Below are 19,268 nucleotides of genomic sequence, written 5' to 3'. Positions count from 1 at the left end.
GAAATGCCCAGTTACTGGAACTGTTCCTGCGTTGGCTGCTTTTAGTGCAGAGGCACAATTCTAGTCAACTTGGTGGGGCATTGATAAATAACATCAATGGGTGAAAAATGTGATCTTAATCAACAAGGAAAACATCAAACGTGGCAGCATCAGTGGAGGAAAAAACCCAGAAATAACGTTTCAGGTCAATGACTCGAAATGTTAACTCTGTTTCCCTCTCTCCACAGATACTGCCAGACATGCTGAGTATTTCAATTTTCTGTTTTTATTTTGGATTTCCAGCATCTGCAGTATTTTGCTTAAAAGGAAACATCACATTGGTCTCATGGAACAGGGTGTTTTTGTTTCTTCTTGTGCCAACCTGCAATTTTCCACCTTGAAAGTGAAAAGGGGAAACTCAGGGACTGTTGTGTACAGGAGCAAAAATAACCCAATTAGACTCTTTGAGCTTCTTACAACAGTGACTGCACTTCAGAACTATTTACTTGGCTGTAAAGCATTTTGGAACATCCTGGGTTTGTGAAAGCTGATACAGAAACACTAATTCTTTTCCTTCAGCACATCAGATATGTGGCAAAGGTTACTAGCAAGTTGTTCCAGCAACTGCTGCGTGCATTTCTGTTCTCACATTTTGGTCGAATTTTTCCCATTATGCATTCCTATGTCCATATTTATATTGGAGACTGCCAATATACGTTTGTCACAATGGAATCACGCCTGTGGTGTGCCAATTGGTATCTGAGTGTTGAAAGTCAGCCTGTACAGGTCAGACACTCCTATCCTCTAACCAACTCTACTTCTGAGTTTTCCAAATTGTCATACATTTTGTATTAGAATTAGCAGTATAAGATCATCTACAAAATTAAGAGCTTTAAAATGAGGACTGAATTGTGTCTTCACATCTTGGTGCTACGATTCCTTGCTCTCTAACCCTGCTTGTCCCTGGGCTCTGCTTTTGGAACACTTGTCTAAGATGGGAGCACTGCTGGCTCCAGTTTTGGTCACCCTGTTTTAAGGATAACATTTAAGGCCACAGAGGAGGTGCAGAAGAGATTCAATAAATTGATATCAAAGAGAAGAGTTATCTGTTATGAGGAGAAACTTAGGGAGCATGGGGTTCTTTGCATTCGAGCAGGGAAGGTTAAGAGGAGATCTGATAGAGGTGTTAAAAATTAAGAAGGGTTTCTTCAACAGAGTCAATGGGGAAAATATTTCCACTGGTTACTGAGTTACTAACTAGAGGGTATAAATTTAAGATCATCACCAATTCTTTACTCAGAATGTTGCTAGGATATGGAATAACCTACTACAAACAAAGGTGGCAACAGGATCCTGAAGAGGTTTTAGTCAGAAGTTGAGCAAATGAAACATTAAAAGGGCATTAGCCAAATGCAGGGGAATGGGACTAAGTGGGTAACTCTTTCAAAGAGAAAACACACGAGTGATTGGCTGAGAGGCTGCCTCCTGGACCGTATGATTCTCTAAACAAAACAAAAGAAATTGATGATTCTGAACTCTCAGATATTTTAAAACCAATATCCCTCAATGTCTAGGAAATCAAGCAAAACATGAGCAGTTCTCGGGTAAGCAGTTGGATAGAGACCTGCACCAACCTCAGGAACCAGAAAGAGTGGGGAAGCAGAAACTGTTTGTGTTATTGTACTGGCTGTAATATTAGTCATGGAAGCCACAAAGAGCAAGTCATCCCATTTGTTCAACAACTTTTAAGGATACCGAAGGAATGCATCAAATGAAGGAAATCTTAGGGGAAGATTTAAAATGAACAGGAATTGAGAAATTTCACTTGCATTCGAAGGATTGGCACTTTTAACCACATCTAATTAAATGTTATGATGCATCACAAAAGAATACAAACCTCATCTATATAGAAGAAAGGTTCATTTGTTTCTCTGTAAGTATCATAAATAGACCTAGTCATCAGCTCGCGAACCTTCTTAACATCACTGGCCCATAATTCCTGTGTTATAGAAAAAGGGACATGTGAAATTGTACTAAAAGATGATTTCAAATTACATGAAAAAAGCCTAGCATAGAAAGGTTGTCTTATTTCCTATTAATTATCATCTTCATGAATATTCAGTTCACCTTCTGTTGTTGAGAAAGGAGGAAGAACTAGAGTAAATGTTGCCAGTCCATATTCACAGCGGGAACTCGGGTGGGGAGGTCAAATTGCCAAGTTTGCTGACTGCCAATTTTCCACCCGTTAAAAATAACTTCTATGCTGGGACTCCTCTATTGTAAAGTTTGCCCCTGGAACAGCTGTCCCATTTTTTTTCTCACCCTGCAACCCACCCTGTTAGAAAAGGAGGAATAGCTATGTTGGCAGCAGAAGGCCAAAGGGTGGAGCCACTCACGGAGGCCATCTCTGGGGCCAATTCTGCAGGCCAAGTTGGCCAAATCTAGAGTTTGAGCTCCATCTCCTGCCAATCTGTCAAACCATCTTGGCCAATGCCAGAAGGAGAATTTATATTCCTTACGACCCCACAAAAATATTTTCTTAAAAAATAAAGACGTATCTGTTTGAAGAGCAGCTTCCAGCAAGCAACTGCGGCAAATGGTAATGTCATTGGACTAGTAATCCAGAGACCCAGGCTAATGCCCCAGGGACATGGGTTCAAATCCCACCATAGCAGCTAGCAGATTTTAAACTCAATTAACAAAATCTGGAATTAAAAACTAGTTTCATAAAGCTATCATCAATTGTCATAAAAATCCATCTGCTTCACCTTTAGGGAAGGAAAGCTGCTCTCCTTACCTGGTCTGGCCTACAAGTGACTCCAGATCCACAGCAATGTGGTTGATTCTTAACTGCCCTCTGAAATAGCCTAGTAAGTTACTCTGTTCAAGGGAAATTAGGGATGAACAACAAATGCTGGCCTTGCCAGCGACAGCTACATCCCATCAAAGAATAAAAAAAGGTCAATTTAAAAACCACTAATTAGGCCTCTCAGCATTCCACTCACTAGTATACAAGAATGCCATAGCTCCCTGATTTAACTATCGATGTAAGGCTCCTGTCTGCTTTAAGCAAGAACGCTGGTCACCCATTGGAAAATCGAGTTGGATGAGCCGCAAACAGATTTTCATCTGAGGTCACCCAATCTTCAGCGTAAGCAGGATGATTTACGCAGACACCCACAATGTATACTTCCTGCATAATCAATAATTGATTTTGATGCATGGACAACACTCTTCATGTTATCACTCTTTAATTGCATCATTTGGCCTTGATTATAACATGAGCCTAATGTTGGAATTCTTTTTAACCTTTAAGTGAGATGAAATCTAGTTTTAAAACACAAGTCTGATCATATCTTGTGTGCTAATCCAAACATTATGATTTTACCTTCTGTTCATGGAGTAGAAACCGCTGGAAATCATGCAGGTACAAAACTGAGGCAGTGGGCCTATCTGTTCTTCTGCAAGTAGAAAGCAAACTAAAAGTTAGAGAATGAGATCAAATGAAGTTGAGAAGAAGTATCTGTGATGGGTAGCTGGGCTGGGTACTACACTGTACCATAAGTGGAAGCCAACATTTTCTTGTTCTGTGAACTTGGTGTTCTGGGGAATGGAGCATTTTCCATCTGTGGTATGCATTGTTGGCAGCAGGTCCCACTCCAGAGACTTGAGCACAAAGTCTAGGCTGATACCCCCGTGCGGTACTGAGGGAGTGCTGCACTGTCAAAGCTTTCACATTTTGGGTGAAATGTTAAACCAAATCTGACTTCTCACGTGGACAAAAAAGATGCCACGGCACTATTTTAAAAACAGTAAAGGAGTTCTCCCTGATTAACATCCTGGCTAACCTCTCTCCCTGAACCAAAATCACAAACAGATTACTTTGTCATTATCACGTTGCTGTTTTGTGTGTATACAATTTCGTTGAAGTGTTTCCTACCTTAGAACAGTGACTACACTTCAAGTATACTTAATTGACTGCAAAATGCCAATTTCCTGAGATCGTGGAAATCCTTCTTGGCAATTCAAGGTTAAAGGTGGGAAAGGATAATGATTGGCTGAAGGAAACAAATGCCTGGGGACTTGTCAGGGAACAGATATCAGGGTGAAATTCTGGGGATTAAAATACTGAGTGGAGTGTGGAGGGATTGGTGATGTGCTTTACTCTTCCTATTGTACATCAACAACACAGATTTCAAAGTCCAGTTCAAACTGATCAAATTCACAGAGGAGACTGAACTAGGGATGGGGCAGTTGAGTCAAAGAAAGCAAGCAAGGATCTACAAATGCAGTTAGGTAAAATCAGTGACCAAGCAAATCAAAATTGGTGGGAGACCAGCAGAACCACTCCTCCACTCACCAGAGAAAGGGTGTGCAACTGTTTCCAACATTTACACCACTTCTTTGAAGGATGGAGAGGCCTCTCACCAAAATATGGCAGAAGTCTGAGAGAATCCAGGCAGAATTTCAGGGGCAGGAGATCTTTAGTCCTGAGAGGGGACTGCTGGGTAAGGACTCAAAAGAAGTATGCAAGATTCTAAAACATACAGATTAGTAAACTCTGTGGCACTACTGCAAGATGTCCCAAGACACCAGCACAAGGGATCTGGTGAAAGGACAATTTAGGATAGACTTGAGGAAGGCAACAATTGATCAAAACTTGATATGCCCTTCCAGGTTGAGTAAAACTCTTCAATATACAGTTAATCGATATGATGGAGGATCTGTAGTTTTTTTTAATATTCTGCAAAGATTAGTTCAGGTTGACTAAATGTCATCTGTTCTAAAGACTCTATGATTGACAGCATGAGATTCTACCTTCCCAGAATTAAAAAAACAGTGTCTTCTTACCCAAGAATAAATACAGCTCCCTCGACTTTAAAGGTCTCAAGAATCTGAAAAAAAAAATGCATTTGACTGATGAGTTTTAATTTTAGCCATCACATTATTTTTAAAGCTAGGAAGACAAAGTCAATATGAGCAACAGTGACGACAGGGTAAAGAGGGGGACCGGATTACAGAGACATTGCACTTATAAGATTGAATTTTCAAGTAACTTGTGTGATGCTGCAGTGCACTGATTGAAATGTCATCATGGATAGTAACTACAATGCTACACAACAGAATCCTAATTAGGAGGCCTGGGTTTAAACCGTAGCCCTTAATTTTAACCGCAGGTCAGTTTTTGGGGTGTGAGCAGCCGTCTCAATTAGAAATTCACCCACTGCTCTAAAAATGAGCACATGTGTTTTAATTCTGACTTCCCAATCATGTGAAGCAGGTAACGGTTCAAAATCCTGCAGTCCAAACACCACCCTCCAAACAGTAGCTAAGTGACATGAATGGCAACTGTGCCATTCAAGGGGTTGGGGGGAGGGCCTGACAACCAGTGCGGTGGGCAAGGGGATATTTGAGGCAGGGAGGCCTTTGCATTCCTTGCCGGGTCCAGAGGAGGTGCTGTTGTTCCTGCTGGCCCCACAAGGAAGTGAAAAAAAAAGGAAGCTTCAAACTTAATTTTTGAACTTGGTCTGACTCTGCTCTGCTCCCTCAGTAAGATAGCCCGGTGGGAAACTCGCTGCCTCTTCCTGCTCAGGCAGTCTAGCAAAAGTTGAATTCAGGTCCCAGTATTAAAAAAGGACCCCACCAGCTTAGGCCGCCACTCTTCAGCTGAACGGTGAAAAACGCAGAACATCAACCCCTGGCTTCTCCACGGTGTGTGGGTGCCCATTTTAACCAGTTTTTGCAGGGCAGTGGGCAGTTGAATCACCCCCTTGTTTTTGCTTAACTGTTATACTCGAAGGTCTGTTGAGTTAGTTTTGACTGAGTTGTTTTTCTACCTTAGTCGACTGGCATCTGCAGAGATGATGCCAGGCTCCTGACTGAAGAAGGTAAACAAGAGAGGGAGAGATTTGACAAAAATATCTCATGGCCGTTTTTGATTTTGAATATGCAGAAAGATTTAAAAAACGTAAAATAAATGATAATGTAGGTACATCAACTCAATTACTTTAGAAATAATTGGACAGTTCAGGTAGTAATGAATGTATATGGATGAGTATTTGTTTTGTACGGAATGAGGTTTTAAGGTTTCCATTGATCTTTCACTGAGCACCACATTGTGATATCTGAAACTGCTAAATCTGTTACATAGCTGGGACAGATCAATGTCATAGATTAATTGAATTAAGTTGGGAACATTAATCTTTGAAGCCTGCGGGTCTTCTTATCAATTATTGTGGCTGCTCTCCATGACAGGAAAAGGAATTTACAAACAAAAACAATAGGAAATAGTAATAAAAGTCTGCTGATACATACATAGTCTGTTATTTAAACATTGAGAAGATTGAATCTTCAATGACAAGATATACTTACCACTTTCTGGTTTTCAAACATTAGGTTCTTGTAGAATTGGTGAAAATGTTCAAAACTCAAGTCGTCCTTGGAATTTCCTGTGTCCTGTAAGGTTTGACATTTAGTTACTTCACATCGGGATACCTGGAGAGCATTGATGCTCATTGATGTTCATTAACGTTCACTGATGTTCATTGATGTGCTGTCTTCAACATAAGTGAATGAGACTGTTCCAGGATGCACACAGCCCATCTCATAACCTGAATCATTGCAGAAGCCCTGGTTGCAGAAGACATGCTACTGTTTGGAAGATAACCACCTACTAAATTGGTAATACGCGAGGGAATACCATTCTGATAAAAAGTCCTTGACCTGAAATGTTAACATTGTTTTTTCCTCTTTCTATAGATGCTGCTTGACCTGCTGAGTGCTCTCAACATTTTCTGTTTTTATTTCAGATCTCCAGCATTTGCAGCAGTTTGTGTTAATGTCATTCCTTTTTAAATTTTTAACAGCTGGGGAGTAACCCCTGCCCCCATTTATTAAAATAAATGAGTTACCTTAACCATTAAAACAGCAGACATATGACTGGAATATATGTATTATGCTTTCATATGCCAATCTTGAGTGTAATTTTAAGTTCTATGTCTTAAATGTATCTTAATGCTGTGATTTGTGCAGTAATGAACAGTTTAATAATGGAGGTATCCATTATCATTACTCTCAGAAGAGTACAAAAAATACCTGAGCTTAATGCTTCTGCTTCTTAAGTTGTTAATGGTAATGGCACTAATACATTATTGAAATGCCATGGTGGTCCTTATAATTAAATTAAAAGCAGCAGGAGCCTTTGAAACAGCTAGGCCCAATCATCCTCAGCTGCTTCATCAATGACCTTCTCTCCAGCATAAGATCAGAAATGCGATGTTCGCTGATGATTGCACAATGTTCAGCACCATTTCAACTCCTCAGATACTGAAGCAGCCCATGTACATATGCAGCAAGAACTCATATTCAGGGTAGGGTTGGTAAGTGGCAACAAGCATTCAGGCCACATAAGTGCTGAGCAGTGACCATCTCCAACAACAGAGAATCTAACCATCTCCTCTTGACATTCAATGGCATTACCATTGCTTAATCCCCCACTATCAACATCCTGGGGGGTTACCAATGACCAGAAATTGAACTGGACCAGCCACATAAATGCTGTGGTTACAAGAGCAGGTTAGAGGCTGGGGATTCTACAGAGTGTACCTCACCTCCTGACTCCCCAAAGCCTGTCCATCATCTACAAGGCATAAGTCAGGAGTGTGATGGAATACTCTCCACTTGCCTGGATGAGTGCATCTCCAACAACACTCAAGAAGCTCAACACCATCCAGAACAAAGCAGCCTGCTTGATTGGCACCCATTCCACAAACATTCACTCCCTCCACCACTGACGCACAGAAGCAGCAGGGTGTACCATCTACAAGATGCACTGCAGGGATTCACCAAGTCTCCTTCAATAGCACCTTCCAAATTCCCGACCTCTACCACCTAGAAGGACAAGGGCAGCAGATGCATGGGAACCCCACCACCTGCAAGTTCTCCTGCAAGCCACACGCCATCCTGACTTGGAAATATATCGCTGTTCCTTCACTGTCAAAATCCTGGAACTCCCTTCCTAACAGCACTATGTGTGTTCCCACAATACATGGACTGCTGCAAGAAGGCAGCACACCACCACCTTCTCAAGGGCAATTAGAGATGGGCAATAAATGCTGGCCCATCCAGTGATGCCCACATCCCATGAACGAATAGAAAAAATGCTGTGGAGAGCGGATAAAGCAGGAGTGGTTGTGACTGCCACCCAAACCAGGAAAATACACTTTACTCACTCAAAGAGTACTTTCCATAGTTCTAGGTGCTCTGATTCATCATTTTCTTAGCATTAGCACACTTCATCCAGTGCTCTAAAACGGCAGAACGACAGTGGCTGGATCCAGGGCAGTCTATAAAGAGGACAGCAGGCTTTTCTTTGTAGAGGTCCATGTCACTTAATGCAACTACTGCACTGCTTAGAGATCTTTGGGGATTTCTTCAAACAGAGGATGTTGAAACCTGTTGTGGGCAAATCAAGATCAGTCGGCTCTATAGAGCACAGTAAGAGTGCCAGTCTCGCTGATATTCCAGTGTGAGAATGCTCCTCATTTTGGGACAATTGACTAGCACCATGGGGCAAGAGTTCTCCCAGATGATGGCATGATAGAAATGACATTCTGAACCTCTAAGGATGCAGCCACAGTATTTGCTTACCAGGTGGTGGCACAGAATGCTGCTCGAGATGTCAGAGTGCAAGAAGTTGTTGTGGCTCACTTTTATCCTTTGGAAGAACGCGTAGGAATCCTCAGATTTGGAATCCCCGCTGGCATAGGCCAAAGCACTGAATTATTTTCAGAGGACTGCCAGCAATGTTGCTATTGGTCCTCAAGCTCATGGCATGTCTCATGTTTGGCTTTGGACATCTGAATAACTGGTCTGAACAGCACCAAACCCTGCAGGTAGGCTGAGGCAACTCCTATTATCCAGGCAACTTCGTTGTTGAAAGCTGCTCTACAGTCATATTCAAGTAGTTACTTGAGGTGACATTTGCATTCTTGTAGGATTGAGATGTTACAAGCTGTGAGCAATGTTTACCTCTAATTTTTCTTTGTTGTGCATGGCCTGTTTGTTGTACAGTGCAGTCCCTTTAAGATTATTGTGCCACTTGGCACGCGTGCATTTAAAAGGGAATATTTGCTGCACTGTGTGGCATCTCCCAGCTTGCTGAGCACTGTACGCCCACGCAGCTTAAAGTTGACTGTCATGGTTCTGAGCCCCCTTTCAGTTCTCAGTCTTTTGCACCAGTGCACGAAATACAAACAAAAAATGTCAATGCTGCCAATTGTGTAATCTGCCTGGCATTGCCTGCAATCCTGTTATTTTATCTCAGTTCAAAGTAAAGGAAAACAATACCTATCAAGTGCAAACCAATTGAGGGCAACAATGGTCAGATCAGCAATGCAGGTCCTCATTAATGTTTAGCTTGAAAGCAGAACGACCAACATTTCCTACTAAAGATTTTAGCTCTAATCTGAAGCTATTGGAAAAATCAAACTTTCATCTGCAACGGCAACTGTTACCTCAATTTTCGATTTCCTGTACAGGTCTTAGTACCTAAGGCAGAGAATGCTAGACCAAGAACCGAACAGAAAAACACCCCTGGAAATAAAACTTAATGTATAGATTTTGAGAGAGGTAGAAAGCAAAGGAGAGTAAACGGAGTACAACTCTTTGTACTATTTTTGTACTCTTTGCACTCTTTTGATAAAGGCATTGTTATGAAACACGTTTAATTTCAGATCACAGCTTGTCAAGAAGACTGAATTGGCAATTAACTTAAAGGATAAATACCCCCATCTTGTCCTTAAGGAACTTCACACTTGGCACTTTGAAGTTTACTTGAGGTAGCACGACCTTCAGCTCCTTGAGGGAGATGCTGCAAAATAGTAAGCAATTAATTTATTCAGCCAAATGAAAAGCACCTTCCTATACAAGGATAAATTCACTGACCCTGCACTGCAAGCTGCCAGCTATGTTCAAAGGGAGTATGGGACACAGAGCCTGCAATAAGGCTTTGAGATCCACAGATAAAAGCAAAATACTGCAGATGCCGGAAATCTGAAACAAAAACAAAAATTGTTGGAAAAACTCATGTCTTCATGTGAAGAAGAGTCATACGGATTCGAAACGTTAACTCTCTTTCCCTCCACAGATGCTGTCAGACCTGCTGAGTTTTTCCAGCAATTTTTGTTTTTGTTTGAAATCCACACTCGCTTTTACTGTGAGTCCTCACTGGGAGCACAGGAGTAGGCAATTTATTCTATAAAGTACAGGGCAAAAACTATTAGCAAATGTATGCTGGTTCAAACAAATGCACAAACATCTTGTCACAAGTGAATTGAACAGATTAATTTTGTCCCCCCTCCATTTCAGAAATTAGATATTTTTATGACAGTAAAACTGTACAAAAAGGTGATTAGAGAAACTACTCAAGCATTTTAGTAAGGATAACTACACATATAACTCCATCCAGGATCCATGGAGACAAGTGGCATTTTTAATAAACTTCATAATTTCCCCCCCCCCCCACCACCCTCCCTCCCCCGGCAAGAGATCCCAAAAGGACAGCTTATATTTAATATCCCTCTACCTGCTCCTTTATCATTTCAAGGAGGAAATGCCTTCAACCCCTTAATGAACTCTGAAAGGCTATTTCCTCCTCCCCACCAAAATCCTGCCACAGTCATGCAAAAACACACAGACCACAAATTCACTCCAAAACTAGTACCGATGTTTCATTGCACTTTGCAAAAATGGCACTTAATTCATTTAAATCTATGGTCTGCATTTTGAGACCAACTATGTTAGCACTTAATTGGAGAATTAAACATATAGATTCTAGCTCCAAAATAATATTCAGTTGATGATTTTTATAACAGTAAAACTAACATTTAACCAATCCAAACCAAACTAGCAAAGTGAGGAGAAAACATCTGTTACAGCTTTGGTTATTTCCTAAAGCATTTTATTTACACTGCAAAAGTCTGTTTTTATGGGTAAGTTAGCACTCCCCCAATGGACTGAAGCTTCATGTTTTTGCTAAACTTCTACTGGATGAACAGTGAACCTTTTTACCATGGGGTATGCTTCAGAAATAATACCATCCCATTACAGTACTTTCCCAACCTTTCAACCTGCCAGAAAATATAAAGCTGACAGAGCATATAGCTCAGGCTAAAAAGTAATTTGAATTTATTAAAAAGTAAAGTTGTACAGAATTATTCAGAACTAAATTAGCTTTTTTTTAAAAAAAGTCCTGATTTTTAATTTTACTTTAAAACTTGGTTCTTCAAATGAAAACAACAGAGATCTTTTGAGGTGCCTTTTACACAGAGTCCTACCTCACAATGGCCTATATTTGTTAATTGAGCTAAAGAAATGGGAGAGTTTGCTATTCTTATGACCGATTCCACTAACTGTTTGCTACTATACCATGAATCAAGATAGATTTCAAAGGTGTAAGGGGAGGTACGTGCCCTATGATACATATTCAAGCAATTTTAAAACATTTAGGAGAAAGGAACACTATCATCGTCCTGGTGGGGCACCCAGTATAGATAAAAATTTGGTCAGTTCCAGATGGGCAGTATGTGCCAATGAGAAAGCCAGTGTATAACATTTTACAGATGTGTAACAAATCACCTGCAATTAGTTATAAGTACTGATGATCTATATTAACTCTTATTTTCAACTTGGGTGAATTTTGCATCCAATAGGAAACTACGAATTTAGTCCATTCATGTTCTATAAAAGATCTATAATAGGATTAGCTGAAGGTCAAAAGGTATTGGGCAACCTAAATTTTCAAAATCAGGAGGATCTTCCTGATGGAATTTCAAATTGTAATGTTTTCAGTCAGAGTAGATGTACTCATATGCCTATAAAAAGCAAACTCATTTTAGCTTTGGCTTACAGAGATCAATTTAAAATTCTGTATAAGATTTACATTTGCCCCGAAATAAAATTTGACAGATCCTGGGTCCGTCATAATGATACATCGACAATTGACAAATAGTGACAACTACTTCAATTACGAAATGCCCAGGCCTTTGAAAACTTCTGGATAATAGCAATAGCCAGCTGCTACAATGAGAGATGGGTGACAGACAAATGGGTTGTCAGGGCCCCAATTTTGGCAATATGAACAAGAGATAGGAACATCATTCGACACCAGACATGTTTCCTATATCTCACAGCACATGAAGATGGGAGTATCCAACTAGGTTGGGCTAAGCCAGCTTTCTCTCTGTGCTCTCATTTATTCAACTATGAACAATAAACACAGGTAATAATATTTTATTCCAAGATGCTTTTCATTTTTTCACCACTGTGTGGTGTATGTACATGCTGCATGGCAGAGGTAGCACAAAGATGTTGAATAGTTACCAAAAGAAATGTGCATTTTACATAGCACTTGAGCTAGTAACAAATACATTTTTTAGCTGTACGAATTGAATGTCAGAACTAAAACTTAGATCCTGAATTTCCCCTGCTGTTGTATCATTATCTTGCCGTAAGGTGTCATAAAATAGGGTGGGACCCCTTTACACTGGGTCTCTGCACCTTTTTGCTCCAGTTTAATATTCCTCCAGATGTGGGAATAGGGGTGTAACAAGTGACTAGAAATCCCATCCTGCTGTACTTCTGCCAGTGGAGCTGAACCACAGGAAACTTGGATTACCACCAATCATTGTATGCTCAAAAAATGGGCACATATTGATTAGAATTTGCACTGTTTCCTATGAGCTCACACTATTCCTTTTACTGAACCAAATATTTAACACTCTTTCTTCCTGTTAAAGTATGCAGTATCACAAGTGATAATAAGTTACATCCTATGCCATGCCCATGTAAACCTAGCACGTTTAAAACAAGTAAACTCAACATGTTTTACAGTTTTAAATATCTTCGTATAAAATTCCAAACATATATACATATATGTATAAATTTATCACAACCAAATTTTGCAGTCAGTCAGATTAACAGAAGCTGCTCCATACAGCTTCAATAGTTCATAGTGATATAACTGAAGGATATAGAACTAAAATGTTTATCTATCATATCTCATTATAGGTTCTGATAAAGCTGCTGTGTATTTACAGCATTTTCTGCTTTAGCTTTATATGAGTAAGCGCTGGTCTGTTTCAGACACTGTACCTATCACTTTTCACAACACAAATCAGCATCCGTTATATATAAGAACATAAGAAACAGGCGCAGGAGTAAGCCATATGACCCCTCAAGCCTGCTCCGTCATTCAAGAAAACCATGGCTGATCCTCTAACTCAACTTCACTTTCCCATCTATCCCTATATCCCTTGATTCCAGTAGTGTCCAAAAAATCTATTCATGTCACCACGAAGCCCAAGAGAAACTCAATTCAATGGGAATCACAGGGAAAAGCCTCCACTGACTGGAGTCAAATGTGACATAAAGAAAGATGTTTCTCATTGTCAAGGGACAAGCATCATGGTAGGAGATCCTCAGCAAATCATTTTCAGTCCAACTATCTTTAGCTGTTTCATCAATGACCTTCCTTTTGTCATTCAGTCAGGAGTGGAGCTGGTTGATCATAATTTCACATATGAATCAACCCCAGAGCAGGACTTGGACAACATTCAGTCCTCGGTTGACACGTGGCAGGTAATAAGTCATGACCAGTAAGTGACAAGCAGTGACCAAGAGAAACCTCATTTCACCTGATAACTTGTATTTATATAGCACCTTTAACATAGTGAAAAATCTCAAGGCACTTCACGTTATCAAAAAAAATTTGACACTGTGCAAGATAAAGCGATATTAGAGTAAATGAAAAAGAGGTAGGTTTTTAGGAGCATCTTAAAGGAGGAAAGTGTGGTAGACAATGGAAAGGTTTAGGGAAGGAATTCTAGAGCTTATGGCCTAGGCAACTGAAGGCATGACCATTGAAGGTGCAGCAGTTAAAACTGGGGATGCTCAAGAGGCGAGAATCAGAGCAGCACAGAGGTATCTCGGAGGGCTGTAAGACCGAAAGAGATTCCAGAGATAGGGAGGAGCAAGGTGATGGAGGGACTCTAAAGCAAGGGTGAGAACTTTAAAATCGAGATGCTGCCAGACCGGAAGCCAACTTAGGTCAGTAAACACAGGGAAAATGGGTGAACAAGTATTGGTGCGAGTTAAGGCATGGGCATCAGAATTTTGGATGGCCTCAAGTTTATGAAGAGTAAACTGTGAAAAGCCAGCCAAGAATGCATTTAAATAGTCAAGTCTAGAGGTAACAGAGGCAGGAATGTGGGTTTCAACAGCAGATGAGCTGAGGCAGGGGGTGGAGTCAGACAATGTTACAGAGGTGGAATGAGGCAGACATAGTGATGGTACAGATGTGTGGTCGGAGGATCATCTTGTGGTCAAATACTACACCAAGGTTGCTGTTATGGACTTGATTTTCCAGGCAGGTTTCTTATTAAAAACATCGAACTTTATTTACAGGCTGCAGCAGCAGTTACATGCTTCCCTCAAGCTCCAGAACTAGAAGAACAACTCCCACTCTAAGGTTCCCCGTGCTTAGAGCTAATTTGTTCACATTGTCACATGATACTATACAACACTAAGGCCAGAATCTTCGGGTCGGTGTGAAGGGGCGGGCCCCACTCACCGACACGTAAAATGACACGTGGTGATGTCGGGCGTGCGTCCCGACATCTGCGCGTCATTCAGATCTTCAGTTCAGCGGGCATGCACTGGAGTCGGCTGCGCGCCTGCCGAACTGTCAAAGGCCTATTAAGGCCATTTAAATACCAATTAAAGTAATTAACTGAGCTGCCCGTCCATCCTTAAGTATGGCGGGCAGGTGAAGAACCCAGGTGGCCTTCGCATTTATCATGAAACCTCATCCACGGGTCGGATGAGGTTTCATGAAGTGTTTATAAATTGAATAAAACTTTTTATTAACTTTCATTGACATGTCCCAGCTCATGTGACACTGTCACATGAGGGGATATGCCTTAATTTTTTTTCTTTACTAAAATTTCTAACAATCAAACTAATCTCCCTGAGGCAGCTGTGCCTCAGGGAGATTTCTGCGCTCTTTTGCGAGCATGCACGGAAGAGCACAGGCCCCGACTCTCCATCCTCCCCCCACCCGCAGAGGTAGCGCTGAGCGCTACTGGCCGTGCGTTTCGCTGAATGGGCCTTTATTGGCCTGGCCACATAAGATGGCAGCATGCAGCCAATCGTGGGTGGCGATCGGCTGCGTGGCCGCTCCCGCCCAGACTCCCCCCGATGGGGAGAAAATCCTCCCCTAAGTCTTAAAGCTACAATTAGTGCAGTTGCGAACTCTGGTCCAGCTTCGGATTGTTTGCTATTGAGGGGGTTGGAGTCAGTGGTTAGGAATGGAGATTCTAGCAGGTACTGAAGATCATGACTTCGGTCTCCCCAGACCTTCAATGAGTCCTCCATCATCAACATCTGGGGAACACTCTCACTAGCAGCTTAATTGGACTAACCCTATCAACACTGTAGCTAAAAGAGTACAGTGATTTGGTGAGGCTTACCTATTTCTTCTTGTCCAGTCCACTGAATAAAACTGTTTTCTCAGCCAGCTGCAAGCCAAAGGAAACATGAGAGTGAAACAAGGTTGTAGATACATTTCACTAATAGACTTCTGGCAGCAAATTACAAGGTAACAACTCAAACCCAATTAAGTCATAAGGCACAGGAGAAAAGTTCTAGCAATAGGTTAATGTCAAGAGAACATCAGAAATAACTGCAGTTAATAGTAGTAAGGTCTTGAACAGCAATTGATTTCATGCACCAATTCCTGGACCTCTTAACAATCATTAAGAAAGGTTCTTTGAGATGTTCTATAACATGATTGAACTTTAAAAAAACAAAGTTTTATGTAGAGGACACTAACCTCCAATGCACGAACTGTTGACTAAAATATCATTTGCTGTATTCGGCATTATTTCAAGTTTATATGGATACATCAGCATCTAATGGCAGAATGGGTAAAGCAGCTTAAACACAAGAGAGACAACAGATTCCTCTACCTTTCTATTCGTAATGGGGTCGGTGCAGCTTGAGCCTCTTTATGCAGAATTTCCAGTCCCTTTAACCATTTGGAAGCTTCCTCTTTTGAATTAGCTACAAAGAATAGAAAAGAGTGTGAACTGTTGGTTACTGGTCTCAGTTTACTTATAGATACAGGATAGAAATTATTTAAAGGCTTAAGGGTGAGAAAATGGGTTTAGCATGCCGAGCATTTGGTGTTTGGCATTCCAAATGCCCCTGGAGCTCCAAACTGACAAATTTGTGGTGCCAATGTGTACTCAGTGAATGTCCACCAGGATTATGAGGAGCATGATGTCATCAACATGCAATGCAATGCAACGGCTGTTTTGATGTCAGTGGTGACATTTTGCAAAACAGGATCCTGTTCTTGCCAACTCCCTCTCTTAAGTTCACATAGTTGCAAATGTGATAGCGCAGAACACTGTCATGCTGAATCAATGCTTCTGCCCAGACCTCTCTGGTGGAGCCCTGCAGTACTTGGCAGAGCGGGTGTCAAGATTTATGGTGGCCTTTTGCATGCTACACAAACTCATCAACATGAGGGGGCAGTCTTTGCCAACAGGCATGCGGTGAACAGCTGAGGAGGAGGGAGACGAAAGGGAGAAGACACATAGACAGTCCCTTTCTGCCTGGGAAGCCCATGAAGAACTCACCCGTGCGCAATATCAGTAACTGCAACCCCAATTCCCTAATTACCAACCGTCCCACACAATGTCCCCTCTAAACTGTGCACTGACACAACTGCACAGCAATCTGGAAGATCCAGCGTAGGACACTCACAAGCCAACCCTTTGTTACTATGGGCAGAATTTTTCTTTCGTTGGGCGGGCGCACACCTGACCCGAACGAACGCAAAATGACGCGCAATGACATCGGGCGAGCGTCCCAATGTCATCGCGCACTCGTGTGATATGGCGGCTGGCGGGAGTCGGCAGTCCGCCCGCCAACAATTAAACGGCCTATCAAGGCCCTTAATCAATTAATTGACTAGAACTTTTCACTCCCTGTCCAACCGTTCGGTTGGCAGGTAGGCGAAAAGGCCAAGCGTCCTTTACATTTTTGGCGAAACCTCATCCCTAGGTGGGGTGGGGGGATGTGGTTTTGACCAGTTAATTTTAAAATAAACACTCATATTTAACATGTCCCTGCTGATGTGACTCTGTCACATGAGGGGACACGTTTTCATTACTTTTAATATCTTTATTTTTTATTTTAAAAAAATCTTCAGCTCCCTGAGGCAGCTCTGTGCCTCGGGGAGCTTTTATTGCACGCACCCGCGTTCATGTGCAAACTTATGCGCTCGACCTCCTCCCGCCACCACCCCAGTAGCGCTTAGCGCTGCAGCGCGCATTTCATTTAATTGGCCAGCCAATGTGAAATCGCGGTCACGGCCTGAACGCGGGCGGCAGTTGGCTTCACGACCGCTCCCAGACCCGCCAGCCGTGCCTGCCCGATGAGGGCAAAATTCTGCCCTGTGTGTGCATATGGGCATGCAAAAAAATTTAAAGGGGCCGCACACTTAAAGAATTTTGACCGCGCACTCCAAAATAAAATGAGAGTACATGTTGGTCCCACACTCCTGGCCTTCACTGTGCCACTGACTATCACCACATGGCCGGAATGCAAAAAATAAAAGCCAAAAAATAAACATTCCAAAGCAAAATTATGAATGAAGTCATGCCATATTGCATTCAAAAGTCAGCTAATCACCCGTACACATTCCCTTAGTGTATGTTTTCCATGTGCTTTTGCCTGTCCTCATGCACCTACACAATACTACCCCAGTGGATATGGTATGCCCGTTGGAAGCCCACTGTTTTTCAGTGAAGGCAGCTGCAGATAGCAGCTATGTGCCTGGAAGGCCTGGCTGTTTACTGCATTGACTCAGCATTGGTGGCAGCAGTATTGGTGGGCTGACTGATGGACAACAAAAGGGCACTGATGGAGTGGGAGGATGAATACTGCTCCCATTGCCTTTTCACTGTTTGTCAGGTTGACCTTCTGGCTCATTATGGATACAGGCCATCTCCCTTTTCCACCTCCTTCACCAAGATCTTCAGTGCAGCGTTCAAAAATCTTGGAGGCAGCTGTCTCCTATATCGTGCCATTTCTCGCTGTTTCCAAGGACAAATTCACTTCTTGCGTAGCCCCCAGCGCCTGCTCCTGTCACAGTGCACCTTCCCTTTAAACGGTGCATAGGCTAGTTTAAGTGGCGCTGCCCACTTACATTATCGGCCCCTTGTTGATGCATTCAATCAATAAGCATCATGGTTAGTGCTGGCTGAACACACAGATCATGAGCAGTTAACCTGAAGCAGGCAGGCTGCCTGCATTCCAATCAACACCCATTATTAAGGGCTGTCCAATTTACATACACAGCATCCTTTATTATGGTATCTTTAGATATAGCTGTCAGTGAGGATACAACCATTATAGCATGATATTTTATATATCTTTTCAATAACAACCAAAATCATTCAAACTTTTCTCTCATCTTAGTTGGTGGATCTTTGCTGTGCACAAATTGGATGTGGCATTTTTCTGCAGTACTTTACCTTAAAGTACTTCATTGGCAGTGAAAGGCTTTGGAGTGTCCTAAGTTCTGAAAGACAATACATAGATACAAATCCTTTCTTTCCTTGTTGGGGGAATCATGAATAATTTATCTTACATCAGAGCTGATGTGGTATGGTTGAGAGGTCCACCATGGCCTGTGGAGTGAAAGAGATTTTGCTAAAGCTGTTTCGCAGAATCAGGTCGGGACTTACATCCACTGGCCTCACCTCATCCCAGTGTCCAGAGGCAGGGCTCATTCTATATTCATGGAGGGCTCCGAGCAGGAATCCTGTGAATATGCAGGAGCCTGCTCTAGGCCCCAAATAAAATCAAATCTATGTTGCAAGGAGCTCCCAAAGACATCTTAAAAGGTATTTAAGGCACTACTGTAGACACCTGTAGAATAAATGTAAAACAGGCATCTCATGTCACATTTTGTGAAGCTAGTACCTTATTTGTTTCAAAATAATGGATATCAAATACACCCCCAGCAACAAAAGCTTAGGTTCTACGGATTGTAAAGATTGGTTGAAGGTTTCAGCATGAGAAAAGGTTCACGCGTCATTACCTAACAAGAGTTTACAGGTGAAAAAGTGGCTCCTTCACTGTCCCACCCTTTCCAGCTTCAAACCACAATGTAGATTAAGCCATTCAAGCCTGTCCTACAATTCAATTAGATAATAACG

General features: G+C 41.8%; 1 protein-coding gene across 1 annotated transcript in view; it reads right to left on the bottom strand.

Moving 5' to 3' along the window:
* plcg2 (phospholipase C, gamma 2) overlaps positions 1-19,268 on the bottom strand; it is a 189,345-nt gene that overhangs the window by 56,584 nt on the left and 113,493 nt on the right. Inside the window, exons 3-9 of the mRNA XM_078544554.1 lie at positions 16,005-16,098; positions 15,507-15,554; positions 9,766-9,850; positions 6,352-6,435; positions 4,831-4,874; positions 3,368-3,440; positions 1,877-1,978 (exon numbers count right to left, since the gene is read on the bottom strand). Coding sequence (XP_078400680.1) covers positions 1,877-1,978; positions 3,368-3,440; positions 4,831-4,874; positions 6,352-6,435; positions 9,766-9,850; positions 15,507-15,554; positions 16,005-16,098 — 530 coding nt within the window. The remainder of the gene's footprint in view (positions 1-1,876; positions 1,979-3,367; positions 3,441-4,830; positions 4,875-6,351; positions 6,436-9,765; positions 9,851-15,506; positions 15,555-16,004; positions 16,099-19,268) is intronic.

This window comes from Cetorhinus maximus, chromosome 6 (genome assembly GCF_964194155.1).
Source record: "Cetorhinus maximus chromosome 6, sCetMax3.hap1.1, whole genome shotgun sequence".
Taxonomy (NCBI): Eukaryota; Metazoa; Chordata; class Chondrichthyes; order Lamniformes; family Cetorhinidae; genus Cetorhinus; species Cetorhinus maximus.
This window is presented reverse-complemented; position numbering and strand designations above follow the sequence as displayed.